At 47.7% G+C, this 13853-nt stretch overlaps 1 protein-coding gene across 1 annotated transcript in view; it reads left to right on the top strand.

The window, feature by feature from the left end:
• Positions 1-13485, top strand: part of LOC138297191 (uncharacterized) — a 270414-nt gene extending 256929 nt beyond the window's left edge. Inside the window, exon 11 of the mRNA XM_069236682.1 lies at positions 12999-13485. Within this exon, the coding sequence (XP_069092783.1) occupies positions 12999-13021 (23 nt within the window). The 3' untranslated portion in view covers positions 13022-13485. The remainder of the gene's footprint in view (positions 1-12998) is intronic.
• Positions 13486-13853: the final 368 nt, after the last annotated feature.

Below are 13853 nucleotides of genomic sequence, written 5' to 3' on the forward strand. Positions count from 1 at the left end.
GGGCATCTCTAAGATGCCCTCTGTGTGCATTTTTTAATAAATCCAACACTGGCATCAGTGTGGGTTTATTATTCTGAGAAGCTTGATACCAAACTTCCCAGTATTCAGTGTGGCCATTATGGAGCTGCGGAGTTCGTTTTTGACAAACTCCCAAACCATATGCTTAATATGGCCATAACTGTACTTACAATGTCTAAGAATAGACTTAGACACCGTAGGGGCGTACTGCTCATGTAGCTATGCCCTCACCTGTGGTATAGTGCACCCTGCCTTAGGGCTGTAAGGCATGCTAGAGGGGTGACTTACCTATGCCATAGGCAGTATTTTGTGTGCATGGCATCCTGAGGGGGATGCCATGTCGACTTTGCCTTTTTCTCCCCACCAACACACACAATCTGCAATGGCAGTGTGCATGTGTTAGGTGAGGGGTCCCTTAGGGTGGCACAACATATGCTGCAGCCCTTAGGGACTTTCCCTGGTCACAGGGCCCTTGGTACCACTGGTACCTTTTACAAGGGACTTATCTGTGTGCCAGGGGTGTGCCAATTGTGGAAACAATGGTACATTTTAGGTGAAAGAACACTGGTGCTGGGGCCTGGTCAGCAGGGTTCCAGCATGTAGGAGGCTGGCCTGGCTTGTAGTGGGTACCAGAGGTACTTACACCTTGTGCCCGGTCCAGTTATCCCTTATTAGTGTAGAAGAGGTGTTTCTAGGAGCTTAGGCTGATAGAAGGTAGCTATGGCAAAGCAGCTTAGGCTGAACTAGGAGACATGCAAAGCTCCTACTATACTATAACAGGTATGGCCTCAACTTCTTCAGTGCCCAGACCACAGCAAAGGCCTCCCTCTCTATGGCAGACCAACGCTTCTCTCTAGGGGTCAACCTCCTGCTGATAAAAGCAACTGGTTGATCCTGGCCCTCAGAATTAAGTTGTGATAAGACTGCCCGTACCCCTAATTCAGATGCATCAGTTTGAACAATGAATTTCTTGGAGTAACATGGGCTTTTTAGGACAGGTGCAGTGCACATGGCCTGTTTGAGCTCCTCAAAAGCTTTCTGACAGCTAGCTGTCCACAATACCTTTTTAGGCATCTTCTTGCTAGTGAGATCATTAAGTGGGGCTGCAATGGAGCCATAGTTTTTAATGAATCTCCTGTAATACTTGGTGAGGCCTAGGAAGGCTCTCACCTGGGTCTGTGTTGTAGGGGGAACCCAATCCATGATTGTCTGGATTTTCCCCTGAAGTGGTGCAATCTGTTCTCCACCTACCAGGTGTCCCAGATAAACCACCTTTCCCTGCCCTATCTGGCACTTTGAAGCCTTGATAATGAGGCCTGCCTTTTGCAGGGCCTCCAAAACTTTCCACAGGTGGACCAGGTGATCATCCCAGGTGGAGCTAAAGACAGCTACATCGTCTAGATATGCTGCACTAAAAGCCTCCAACCCTTGCAGGACTGTATTCACCAACCTCTGAAAAGTGTCAGGTGCATTTTTCAAACCAAAGGGCATTACTGTGAATTGGTAGTGTCCTCCTCTAGTAGAAAATGCAGTTTTTGCTTTAGCATCCTCTGCCAATTCGATCTGCCAATACCCTGCAGTCAAATCAAAGGTGCTTAGATACTTGGCAGATGCCAGTGTATCTATGAGCTCATCTGCCCTGGGTATAGGGTGAGCATCCGTTTTTGTTACCTGGTTGAGACCTCTGTAATCTACACAAAACCTCATCTCCCTTTTTCCATCTTTTGAGTGAGGCTTTGGTACAAGCACCACAGGAGAGGCCCATGGGCTTTCAGAATGTTCAACCACTCCTAAGTCAAGCATTTTCTGAACTTCTTGCTTTATGTAGTCTCTGACATGGTCAGGCTGCCTATAGATTTTACTTTTGACAGGCATGCTGTCTCCAGTATCAATTGTGTGTTCACACCAAGATGTGGTGCCTGGCACAGTTGAAAAGAGTTCAGAAAACTGACCTAGGAGATGTAAGCAGTTGTCTTTCTGCTCTGCAGTAAGACAGTCTGCCAAAACTACTCCTTCCACTAGAGCATCCTCTTCTGTGGTATAGAAGAGATCAGGGAGAGGGTCACTCTCTTCTTCCTGTCCCTCATCTGTTGCCATGAGCAGGGTGAGATCAGCCCTGTCATAGTAGGGTTTTAGGCGATTGACATGAATCACCCTTAGGGGACTCCTGGCAGTGCCTAGGTCAACCAAGTAGGTGACCTTGCCCTTCTTTTCAACAATGAGATGGGGTCCACTCAATTTGTCTTTGAGTGTTCTTGGGGCCACAGGCTCCAATACCCACACCTTCTGTCCTGGTTGGTACTGAATCAGAACAGCCTTCTGATCATGCCATTGCTTTTGGAGCTCTTCGCTGGCCTGAAGGTTTTTACTGGCCTTTTTCATGTACTCCGCCATTCTGGATCTTAGTGCATAGTCCACTATATCCTGCTTAGGAGCTTTTAAAAGTTGTTCCCAACCCTCCTTCGCAAGTGTTAGTGGACTTCCTACAGGGTGCCCAAAGAGGAGATCAAGGGGGCTGAAGCCCACTCCTTTCTGGGGTACCTCCCTGTAAGCAAAAAGGAGGCAAGGTAACAGGACATCCTATCTACTCCTGAGTTTTTCAGGGAGTCCCATTATCATTCCTTTGAGAGTTTTATTAAACCTCTCTACCAGTCCATTTGTCTGTGGATGATAAGGTGTGGTGAATGTGTATGTTACACCACATTCCTTCCACATAGCCTTCAAGTATGCAGACATAAAGTTGCTACCCCTGTCTGATACAACCTCTTATTGGAAAACTCACCCTGGAAAAGATTCCCAGGAGGGCTTTTGCCACTGCAGGAGCTGTAGTGGTCCTTAGAGGAATAACTTCAGGATATCTTATGGCATAGTTGTACCACCAAGATAAACCTATTGCCTGAAGCAGTAGGAGGGTCAAGGGGGGCAACTATGTCAACCCCTACCCTTTCAAAGGGAACCCCAACCACAGGTAGTGGAATAAGGGGAGCTTTTGGTGTGCCGCCAGTCTTGTCACTGGCTTGGCAGGTCACGCAAGATTTACAAAAGTCTTTTGTGTCCTCTGACACCCTAGGCCAGTGAAACAGGGGGACAAGCCTTTCCCATGTTTTAATCTGGCCCAAATGCCCAGCCAGGGGAATGTCATGTGCCAGAGTTAGGAGGAACTCTCTGTACTGCAGGGGAATGACCAATCTCCTGGCTGCTCCAGGTTTTGGGTCCCTTGCCTCTGTGTACAAGAGGCTGTCCTCCCAGTAAACTCTATGTGAGTCACTGACATCCCCATTTTGCTGCTTGACAGCTTGCTGTCTGAGACCCTCTAATGTGGGACAGGATTGCTGTACCACACTCAGCTCTTCCCTGGCAGGCCCCCCTCCAGTCTACTGCCAACTCCTCTGGTGAAGGTTCTGCACAGGGAGGAAATTCTTCTTCCTCAGAAGTTGAATCATCTGTAGAGGGAGGGATAGTGGGTAGGGATTTACCCTTGCTACCCCTAGCTTTAGGGAGCACTTGGTCCATTGTTCCAGGATCCAAGCTTCCCTGTCCTTTTTGCTTTTTGGCCTGAGCCCTTGTCAAAGCAAAAATATGCCCTGGGATGCCCAGCATTGCTGCATGGGCCTCCAACTCCACATCTGACCAAGCTGATGTCTCCAAATCGTTCCCTAATAGACAGTCTACAGGTAAATCTGAAGCTACCACAACTTTCTTTGGACCAGTAAACCCCCCCCCCCCCCCCAGTTGAGATTAACAACAGCCATGGGGTGGCTAAGTGTGTTGTTGTGAGCATCGGTTACTTGGTACTGGTGACCAAGTAGGTGTTGTTCAGGGTGGACCAGTTTCTCTATGACCATAGTCACACTGGCACCAGTGTCCCTGTAGGCCTGAACCTCAACACCATTTATTAGGGGTAGCTGCTTGTACTTATCCATATTAAGGGGACAAGCAACTATTGTGGCTAAATCAATAGCCCCCTCAGAGACTAACACAGCCTCTGTGGCCTCCCTAACAAGGCCAACCCCAACTAAGTTACCAATAGTGAGCCCAGCTACTCCCTTGGATTGGCTATTAGTAGGTTTGCTCCCACCACCACTGCTATTAGTAGGGACACTAGGGGTAGCAGTAGGGGTTGTAGTGGTAGGAGCATTGGTGCTTTTCTTTGGACAACTGGGATCTGTTGTCCAATGGCCTTTTATTTTACATAAATAGCACCATGGTTTCCTTTCCTTGTTCTGATTAAAAGAGGATTTGGGCCCACCACCCCCACCAGAGTGTTTTTGTGGGCCTGATGAAGACTCATTTTTAGATTTGTCCCCACCCTTGTCAGAAGACTTACCATCCTTCTTTTTGTTGCCATCTTTGTCACCCCCTGTATGAACTTTTCTGTTCACCCTTGTTCTGACCCATTTGTCTGCCTTCTTTCCCAATTCTTGGGGAGAGGTCAGATCAGAGTCCACCAAGTACTGGTGCAACAAATCAGACACACAATTATTAAGAATATGCTCTCTCAGGATCAAGTTATACAGGCTGTCATAATCAGTAACCTTACTGCCATGTAACCACCCCTCCAAGGCCTTCACTGAATGGTCAATGAAATCAACCCAGTCTTGTGAAGACTCCTTTTTGGTCTCTCTGAACTTTATCCTGTACTGTTCAGTGGTTAAGCCATAACCATCCAGGAGTGCATTCTTAAGAACTTGGAAATTATTAGCATCATTTTCTTTCACAGTAAGGAGCCTATCCCTACCTTTTCCACTAAATGATAGCCATAGGATAGCAGCCCACTGCCTTTGAGGGACATCCTGTACAACACAGGCCCTCTCAAGTGCAGCAAACCACTTGTTAATGTCATCCCCCTCCTTATAAGGGGGAACTATCTTATGCAGATTCCTGGAATCATGCTCTTTTGCAGGATGACTATGGGGAATACTGCTGCTGCCACCATGGGTATGTAAACCCAACTTCTGTCTTTCTTTCTCTAGTTCAAAAGACTGTCTATCCAAATCCAGCTGTTGCTTTTTAAGCTTCAGTCTGGTTTGTTCCACTCTCAACTTATTGAGTTCCCTCTCTAACATTCTGTCATCAGGGTTGGTGGGAGGGATATTCTTAGACACAGAAGAATGAACAGAAGGAGACCTGTCCCTTACAGAAGCCACCCTAACAGCTTGGCTAACAGAAACATCACTACCAGTATGGTGAGAATAAATGCTTTTGCTATGATGTGAGACAACGCTATTTCTATGGTGAGTCTCTCCATCATTACCAACTATGCTAGACTGTCTAGTAATGGGCAGGCTAGGAAGTTTCTTTCCTGAATCTTTTCCTGGGGGAGTCCCTGGATCAGATTGGGAACCATTTGCTACTTTTTCAACAGATGTGGCCCCTATGGCCTTATCTTGTTCTCTAAGCATGTTAAGCAATAATTCCAAAGAAGGATTCTTCCCTACACTCAAACCTCTCTCTACACAGAGACTCCTTGCTCCTTTCCAGCTAAGGTGGTCAAATGCAAGTTTGGACAGATCAACATTTTGGCCTGTGCCAGACATTTTTAGAGAGAGTTAAAGTGATAGTAAAAGATAAAAAGTTTGTCAGAGCTTTTAGAAAGACAGAGAAAAAAAACTTTTACAACTTTTTAGAACTTTTTAGAAAGTTAGGAGTACTTTTCAGCACTTAGAAAAGAGTGAAAAGAGGAAATGCAAAACTTTTTGGCTATGTGTGTATACACTGACCTTGTTTTGTATATTTTTCTCTTATGAAAAGTACAATGACAAGAGTGGTAAGTAGTCTCAAAGCACTTATCCCACCGCTGCACAACCAATGTAGGAGGCTGGACTGGCTTGTAGTGAGTACCAAGGGGTACTTGCACCTTGCACCAGGCCCAGTTATCCCTTATTAGTGTATAGGGTGTCTAGCAGCTTAGGCTGATAGATAATGGTAGCTTAGCAGAGCAGCTTAGGCTGAACTAGGAGACGTGTGAAGCTACTACAGTACCACTTAGTGTCATATGCACAATATCATAAGAAAACACAATACACAGTTATACTAAAAATAAAGGTACTTTATTTTTATGACAATATGCCAAAGTATCTTAGAGTGCACCCTCAGTGAGAGGATAGGAAATATACACAAGATATATATACACAATAGCAAAAATATGCAGTATAGTCTTAGAAAACAGTGCAAACAATGTATAGTTACAATAGGATGCCATGGGAACACATAGGGATAGGGGCAACACAAACCATATACTCCAAAAGTGGAATGCGAACCACGAATGGACCCCAAACCTATGTGACCTTGTAGAGGGTCGCTGGGACTATTAGAAAATAGTGAGAGTTCGAAAAATAACCCTCCCCAAGACCCTGAAAAGTGAGTGCAAAGTGCACTAAAGTTCCCCTAAGGACAAAGAAGTCGTGTTAGAGGAATAATGCAGGAAAGACACAAACCAACAATGCAACAACTGTGGATTTCCAATCTAGGGTACCTGTGGAACAAGGGGACCAAGTCCAAAAGTCACAAGCAAGTCGGAGATGGGCATATGCCCAGGAAATGCCAGCTGCGGGTGCAAAGAAGCTTCTACTGGACAGAAGAAGCTGAGGTTTCTGCAGGAACGAAAAGGGCTAGAGACTTCCCCTTTGGTGGACGGATCCCTCTCGCCGTGGAGAGTCGTGCAGAAGTATTTTCCCGCCGAAAGAACGCCAACAAGCCTTGCTAGCTGCAAATCGTGCGGTTAGTGTTTTTGGACGCTGCTGTGGCCCTGGAGGGACCAGGAGGTCGCAAATTGGACCAGGAGAGAGAAGGGACGTCGAGCAAGACAAGGAGCCCTCTCAGCAGCAGGTAGCACCCGGAGAAGTGCCAGAAACAGGCACTACGAGGATGCGTGAAACGGTGCTCACCCGAAGTCGCACAAAGGAGTCCCACGTCGCCGGAGACCAACTTAGAAAGTCGTGCAATGCAGGTTAGAGTGCCGTGGACCCAGGCTTGGCTGTGCACAAAGGATTTCCGCCGGAAGTGCACAGGGGCCGGAGTAGCTGCAAAAGTCGCGGTTCCCAGCAATGCAGCCCAGCGAGGTGAGGCAAGGACTTACCTCCACCAAACTTGGACTGAAGAGTCACTGGACTGTGAGGGTCACTTGGACAGAGTCGCTGGATTCGAGGGACCTCGCTCGTCGTGCTGAGAGGAGACCCAAGGGACCGGTAATGCAGCTTTTTGGTGCCTGCGGTTGCAGGGGGAAGATTTCCGTCGACCCACGGGAGATTTCTTCGGAGCTTCTGGTGCAGAGAGGAGGCAGACTACCCCCACAGCATGCACAAGCAGGAAAACAGTTGAGAAGGCGGCAGGATCAGCGTTACAGAGTTGCAGTAGTCGTCTTTGCTACTATGTTGCAGGTTTGCAGGCTTCCAGCGCGGTCAGCAGTCGATTCCTTGGCAGAAGGTGAAGAGAGAGATGCAGAGGAACTCGGATGAGCTCTTGCATTCGTTATCTAAAGTTTCCCCAGAGACAGAGACCCTAAATAGCCAGAAAAGAGAGTTTGGCTAGCTAGGAGAGAGGATAGGCTACTAACACCTGAAGGAGCCTATCAGAAGGAGTCTCTGACGTCACCTGGTGGCACTGGCCACTCAGAGCAGTCCAGTGTGCCAGCAGCACCTCTGTATCCAAGATGGCAGAGGTCTGGAGCACACTGGAGGAGCTCTGGACACCTCTCAGGGGAGGTGCATGTCAGGGGAGTGGTCACTCCCCTTTCCTTTGTCCAGTTTCGCGCCAGAGCAGGGCTAAGGGGTCCCCTGAACCGGTGTAGACTGGCTTATGCAGAATTGGGCACATCTGTGCCCAACAAAGCATTTCCAGAGACTGGGGGAGGCTACTCCTCCCCTGCCTTCACACCATTTTCCAAAGGGAGAGGGTGTCACACCCTCTCTCAGAGGAAGTTATTTGTTCTGCCATCCTGGGCCAGGCCTGGCTGGACCCCAGGAGGGCAGATGCCTGTCTGAGGGGTTGGCAGCAGCAGCAGCTGCAGTGAAACCCCAGGAAGGGCAGTTTGGCAGTACCAGGGTCTGTGCTACAGACCACTGGGATCATGGGATTGTGCCAACTATGCCAGGATGGCATAGAGGGGGCAATTCCATGATCATAGACATGTTACATGGCCATATTCGGAGTTACCATTGTGAAGCCACATATAGGTAGTGACCTATATGTAGTGCACGCGTGTAATGGTGTCCCCGCACTCACAAAGTTCAGGGAATTGGCTCTGAACAATGTGGGGGCACCTTGGCTAGTGCCAGGGTGCCCTCACACTAAGTAACTTTGCACCTAACCTTTACCAGGTAAAGGTTAGACATATAGGTGACTTATAAGTTACTTAAGTGCAGTGTAAAATGGCTGTGAAATAACGTGGACGTTATTTCACTCAGGCTGCAGTGGCAGGCCTGTGTAAGAATTGTCAGAGCTCCCTATGGGTGGCAAAAGAAATGCTGCAGCCCATAGGGATCTCCTGGAACCCCAATACCCTGGGTACCTCAGTACCATATACTAGGGAATTATAAGGGTGTTCCAGTAAGCCAATGTAAATTGGTAAAATTGGTCACTAGCCTGTCAGTGACAATTTGGAAAGAAATGAGAGAGCATAACCACTGAGGTTCTGATTAGCAGAGCCTCAGTGAGACAGTTAGTCACTACACAGGTAACACATTCAGGCACACTTATGAGCACTGGGGCCCTGGAGAACAGGGTCCCAGTGACACATACAAATAAAACAACATATATACAGTGAAAAATGGGGGTAACATGCCAGGCAAGATGGTACTTTCCTACACCGGGCACTACCAATTCACAGTAATGCCCTTTGGTATGAAAAATGCACCTGCCTCTTTTCAGAGGTTGGTGAATACAGTCCTGCAAGGGTTGGAGGCTTTTAGTGCAGCATATCTAGATGATATAGCTGTCTTTAGCTCCACTTGGGATGATCACCTGGTCCACCTATGGAAAGTTTTGGAGGCCCTGCAAAAGGCAGGCCTCGCTATCAAGGCTTCAAAGTGCTAGATAGGGCAGGGGAAAGTGGTTTATCTGGGACACCTTGTAGGTGGAGAACAGATTGCACCACTTCAGAGGAAAATCCACACTATCATAGATTGGGTTCCCCCTACAACTCAGACCCAGGTGAGAGCCTTCTTAGGCCTCATTGGGTTTTACAGGGGGTTCATAAAGAACTATGGCTCCATAGCAGCCCCTCTTAATGACCTCACTTCAAAGAAAATGCCTAAAAAGGTATTGTGGACAGCCAGCTGTCAGAAAGCTTTTGAGGAGCTGAAACAGGCCATGTCCTCTGCACTTGTCCTAAAAAGCCCATGTTACTCCAAGAAATTCATTGTTCAAACTGATGCATCTGAATTAGGGGTAGGGGCAGTCTTATCACAACTCAATTCTGAGGGCCAGGATCAACCTGTTGCTTTTATCGGCAGGAGGTTGACCCCTAGAGAAAAGCGTTGGTCTGCCATAGAGAGGGAGGCCTTTGCTGTGGTCAGGGCACTGAAGAAGTTGAGGCCATACCTGTTTGGCACTCACTTCATTGTTCAGACAGGCCACAAATCTCTACTTTGACTAAAACAAATGAAAGGTTGTAGGAGGCTGGCCTGGCTTGTAGTGGGTACCAAGGGGTACTTACACCTTGCACCAGGTCCAGGTATCCCTTATTAGTGTAGATGGGTGTCTAGCAGCTTAGGCTGATAGAAAAGGTAGCTTAGCAGAGCAGCTTAGGCTGAACTAGGAGACGATTGAAGCTCCTACAGTACCACTAGTGTCATATGCACAATATCATAAGAAAACACAATACACAGATATACTAAAAATAAAGGTACTTTATTTTTTTGACAATATGCCAAAAGTATCTCAGTGAGTACCCTCAGTATGAGGATAGCAAATATACACAAGATATATGTACACAATACCAAAATTATGCAGTAATAGCAAAAGGAAGTAATGCAAGCAGTGTAAAGTTACAGTAGATTGCAATAGGAGCACACAGGTATAGGGGCAACACAAACCATATACTCCAAAAGTGGAATGCGAACCACAAATGGACCCGAAACCTATGTGAGCTTGTAGAGGGTCGCTGGGACTGTAAGAAAACAGTGAGGGTTAGAAAAATAGCCCACCCCAAGACCCTGTAAGTTAGGTGTAAAGTGCACCTACAACCCCCAGAGAGCACAGAAGTCGTGATAGGGGGATTCTGCAAGGAAAACGAACACCAGCAATGCAACAACAGTGGATTTCCGGACCTGAGTACCTGTAAGACAAGGGGACCAAGTCCAAGAGTCGCGACAGTGTCGAGAGTGGGCAGGATCCCAGGAAATGCCAGCTGAGGGTGCAAGGAAGCTGCCACCGGATGGAAGAAGCTTGGTGTTTTGCAAGAACGAAGAGGACTAGGAACTTCCCCTTTGGAGGATGGATGTCCCACATCGTGAAGAAGCTTGCAGAGGTGTTCCCACGCAGAAAGACCGCAAACAAGCCTTGCTAGCTGCAAGGGTCGCTGTTAGGGTTTTTGGATGCTGCTGTGGCCCAGGAGGGACCAGGATGTCGCCAATTACGTGAGGAGACAGAGGGGGCGCCCAGCAAGATAGGGAGCCCTCACAGAAGCAGGTAGCACCCGCAGAGGTGCCGGAACAGGCACTATGAAGAAGAGTGAACCGGAGCTCACCCGAAGTCACAAAAGGAGATTCCACGATGCCGGAGGACAACTCAGGAGGTTGTACACTGCAGGTTAGAATGTCGGGGACCCAGGCTTGGCTGCGCACAAAGGAAATCCTGGAAGAGTGCACAGGAGCCGGAGCAGCTGCAAATCATGCTGTACCCAGCAATGCAGTCTAGCGTGGGGAGGCAAGGACTTACCTCCACCAAACTTGGACTGAAGTTTCACTGGACTGTGGGAGTCACTTGGACAGAGTTGCTGGGTTCCAGGGACCACGCTCGTCGTGCTGAGAGGGGACCCAGAGGACCGGTGATGCAGTTCTTTTGGTGCCTGCGGTTGCAGGGGGAGGATTCCGTCGTCCCACAGGAGATTTCTTCAGAGCTCCTGGTGCAGAAAGGAGGCAGGCTACCCCCAGAGCATGCACCACCTTGAAACAATCGAGAAAGCCGTCAGGATGAAGCAATACAAGGTTGCTAGTAGTCTTTGGTACTTTGTTGCGGTTTTGCAGGCGTCCTGAGCAGTCAGCGGTTGATCCTTTGGCAGAAGGTGAAGAGGGAGATGCAGAGGAACTCTGGTGAAATCTTGCATTCGTTATCTGAAGAATTCCCCCAAAGCAGAGACCCTAAATAGCCAGAAAAGGAGGTTTGGCTACCTAGGAAGGAGGATTGGCTACCAAGAGAGGTAAGAGCCTATCAGAAGGAGCCTCTGACGTCACCTGCTGGCACTGGCCACTCAGAGCAGTCCAGTGTGCCACAGACACCTCTGTTTCCAAGATGGCAGAGGTCTGGGACACACTGGAGGAGCTCTGGGCACCTCCCCTGGGATCTGCAGGTCAGGGGAGTGGTCACTCCCCTTTCCTTTGTCCAGTTTCGAACCAGAGGAGGGCTGGGGGATCCCTAAACCGGTTTAGACTGGTCTATGCAGAGATGGGCACCATCTCTGCCCATCAAAGCATTTCCAGAGGCTGGGGGAGGCTACTCCTCCCCAGCCTTCACACCTATTTCCAAAGGGAGAGGGTGTTACACCCTCTCTCAGAGGAAATCCTTTGTTCTGCCTTCTTGGGACGGGGCTGCCTGGACCCCAGGAGGGCAGAAACCTGCTTGAGGGGTTGGCAGCAGCTGCAGTGGAGACCCCGGAAAGGCAGTTTGGCAGTACCCGGGTTCTGTGCTAGAGACCCGGGGGGATCATGGAATTGTCCCCCAATGCCAGAATGGCATTGGGTTGACAATTTCATGATCTTAGACATGTTACAGGGCCTTGTTCGGAGTTACCATTGTGACGCTGTACATATGTAGTGACCTATGTACAGTGCACGCGTGTAATGGTGTCCCTGCACTCACAAAGTCCGGGGAATTTGCCCTGAACGATGTGGGGGCACCTTGGCTAGTGCCAGGGTGCCCACACACTAAGTAACTTGGCACCCAACCTTCACCAGGTGAAGGTTAGACATATAGGTGACCTATAAGTTACTTAAGTGCAGTGGTAAATGGCTGAGAAATAACGTGGACGCTATTTCACTCAGGCTGCACTGGCAGGCCTATGTAAGAATTGTCAGAGCTCCCTATGGGTGGCAAAAGAAATGCTGCAGCCCATAGGGATCTCCTGGAACCCCAATACCCTGGGTACCTCATTACCATATACTAGGGAATTATATGGGTGTACCAGTATGCCAATGTGAATTGGTGAAATTGGTCACTAGCCTGTTTGGGACAAATTTGGAAAGCAGAGAGAGCATAACCACTGAGGTTCTGGTTAGCAGAGCCTCAGTGAGACAGTTAGGCACCACACAGGGAACACATACAGGGCACACTTATGAGCAATGGGGCCCTGCCTGGCAGGGTCCCAGTGACACATAGACTAAAACAACATATATACAGTGAAATATGGGGGTACCAGGACAGATATGGCAAATTGATCAGGTTTCAGGGGGAGTGATTGCTGCAGATTACCCAGGAGAAATCAAAATATGCTGATAACTAGAAAATAATCTGATTCATTCATACAAATTGGAGACCGAATGGCCCAACTTGTCAAAAGTGCAGTGAATGGAGGTTTGGTAAAGGAGGAGTCTGCCCCAGCCCTTCTGACAGTGCAAGGAAAGGGAAGCTGTGGTCCAGCAGATAAAAATCTCAGTGCTGAGGTGTGGGTTGAAGCCTCAGGTGACCCTCCAGAACCTGCAGAAATCATAACAAAGGGCCCCAAAAACGTCCTGCTGATTATAAAACAGGGAAAGGAAGAGGAAGGGCACATTTCAGATGACAAATGTTATTTGCAAGAAAAGTCATACTTTTTTCTTTTGCAGATCCTACCACGTCTCGCCACTGACCATGAGTGTGCTGTGTGGTCTCCCTTCAGGTGTGTGCGTGTGGGGTCGGGGGAGAGACCGAAGCCACAACCTGAACCTGATTGATTAAAGTACAAACCCCATGGATCCATTTTGTGCAACTGGCGCCTTCAGTTCAAGTTCAACTTGTTTGATTACATTCTTCCACTGGAACTAAGCAACCTTAACAGTTAACTGTCTGTGTTTTTTCGTGTGGAACTATGACTTTCACTTACCTTCCAGCAAACCTTTCAGGTGGAACGTGCACCTTTATATGAGTAGAACTCATGCTACATCAAATTGCTGTTTTAGAGACACTGTTCAATCATTTATTATCCCAATTAGAGTATATAAGTTTCAGTCTTTTCTGTGTAGATGTATCCGATGTGAAAGGTTATGAGATCAATATTTTAATCCACTTCCATTGCTTTACAGTGATTGCTTTTATCATTAAAATCAGATTTGCTTATAATGTTTTTTTTGTGTTGATGTTTTTGTTTTTGTTTGAAATAAGAGGTATGAAACAAAAATTAATTGGTCATAGGGTGGAATGTGATGCTATTAATTGTGTTTGACCAATGACTTTGTGTTTCACCACTGCGCATATTAGTTGCTCAATGTTCACCAGTAGCACATTACATGTTGTGTTCAGTTTAGCTGCCTATTGGCTTTAACATGGAGTTAGCCATTACATTCTTTATTCAGTTTAGCTGCCTATTGTCTTTCACATGGGATTAGACATTACATTTGGTATTTAGGTTAGCTACCTATTGGCTTTGACATGGCATTAGCCATTACATTCTGTATTCAGTTTAGCTGCCTATTGGCTTTGAC

The sequence above is a fragment of the Pleurodeles waltl genome, chromosome 5, assembly GCF_031143425.1.
Source record: "Pleurodeles waltl isolate 20211129_DDA chromosome 5, aPleWal1.hap1.20221129, whole genome shotgun sequence".
Lineage (NCBI taxonomy): Eukaryota > Metazoa > Chordata > Amphibia > Caudata > Salamandridae > Pleurodeles > Pleurodeles waltl.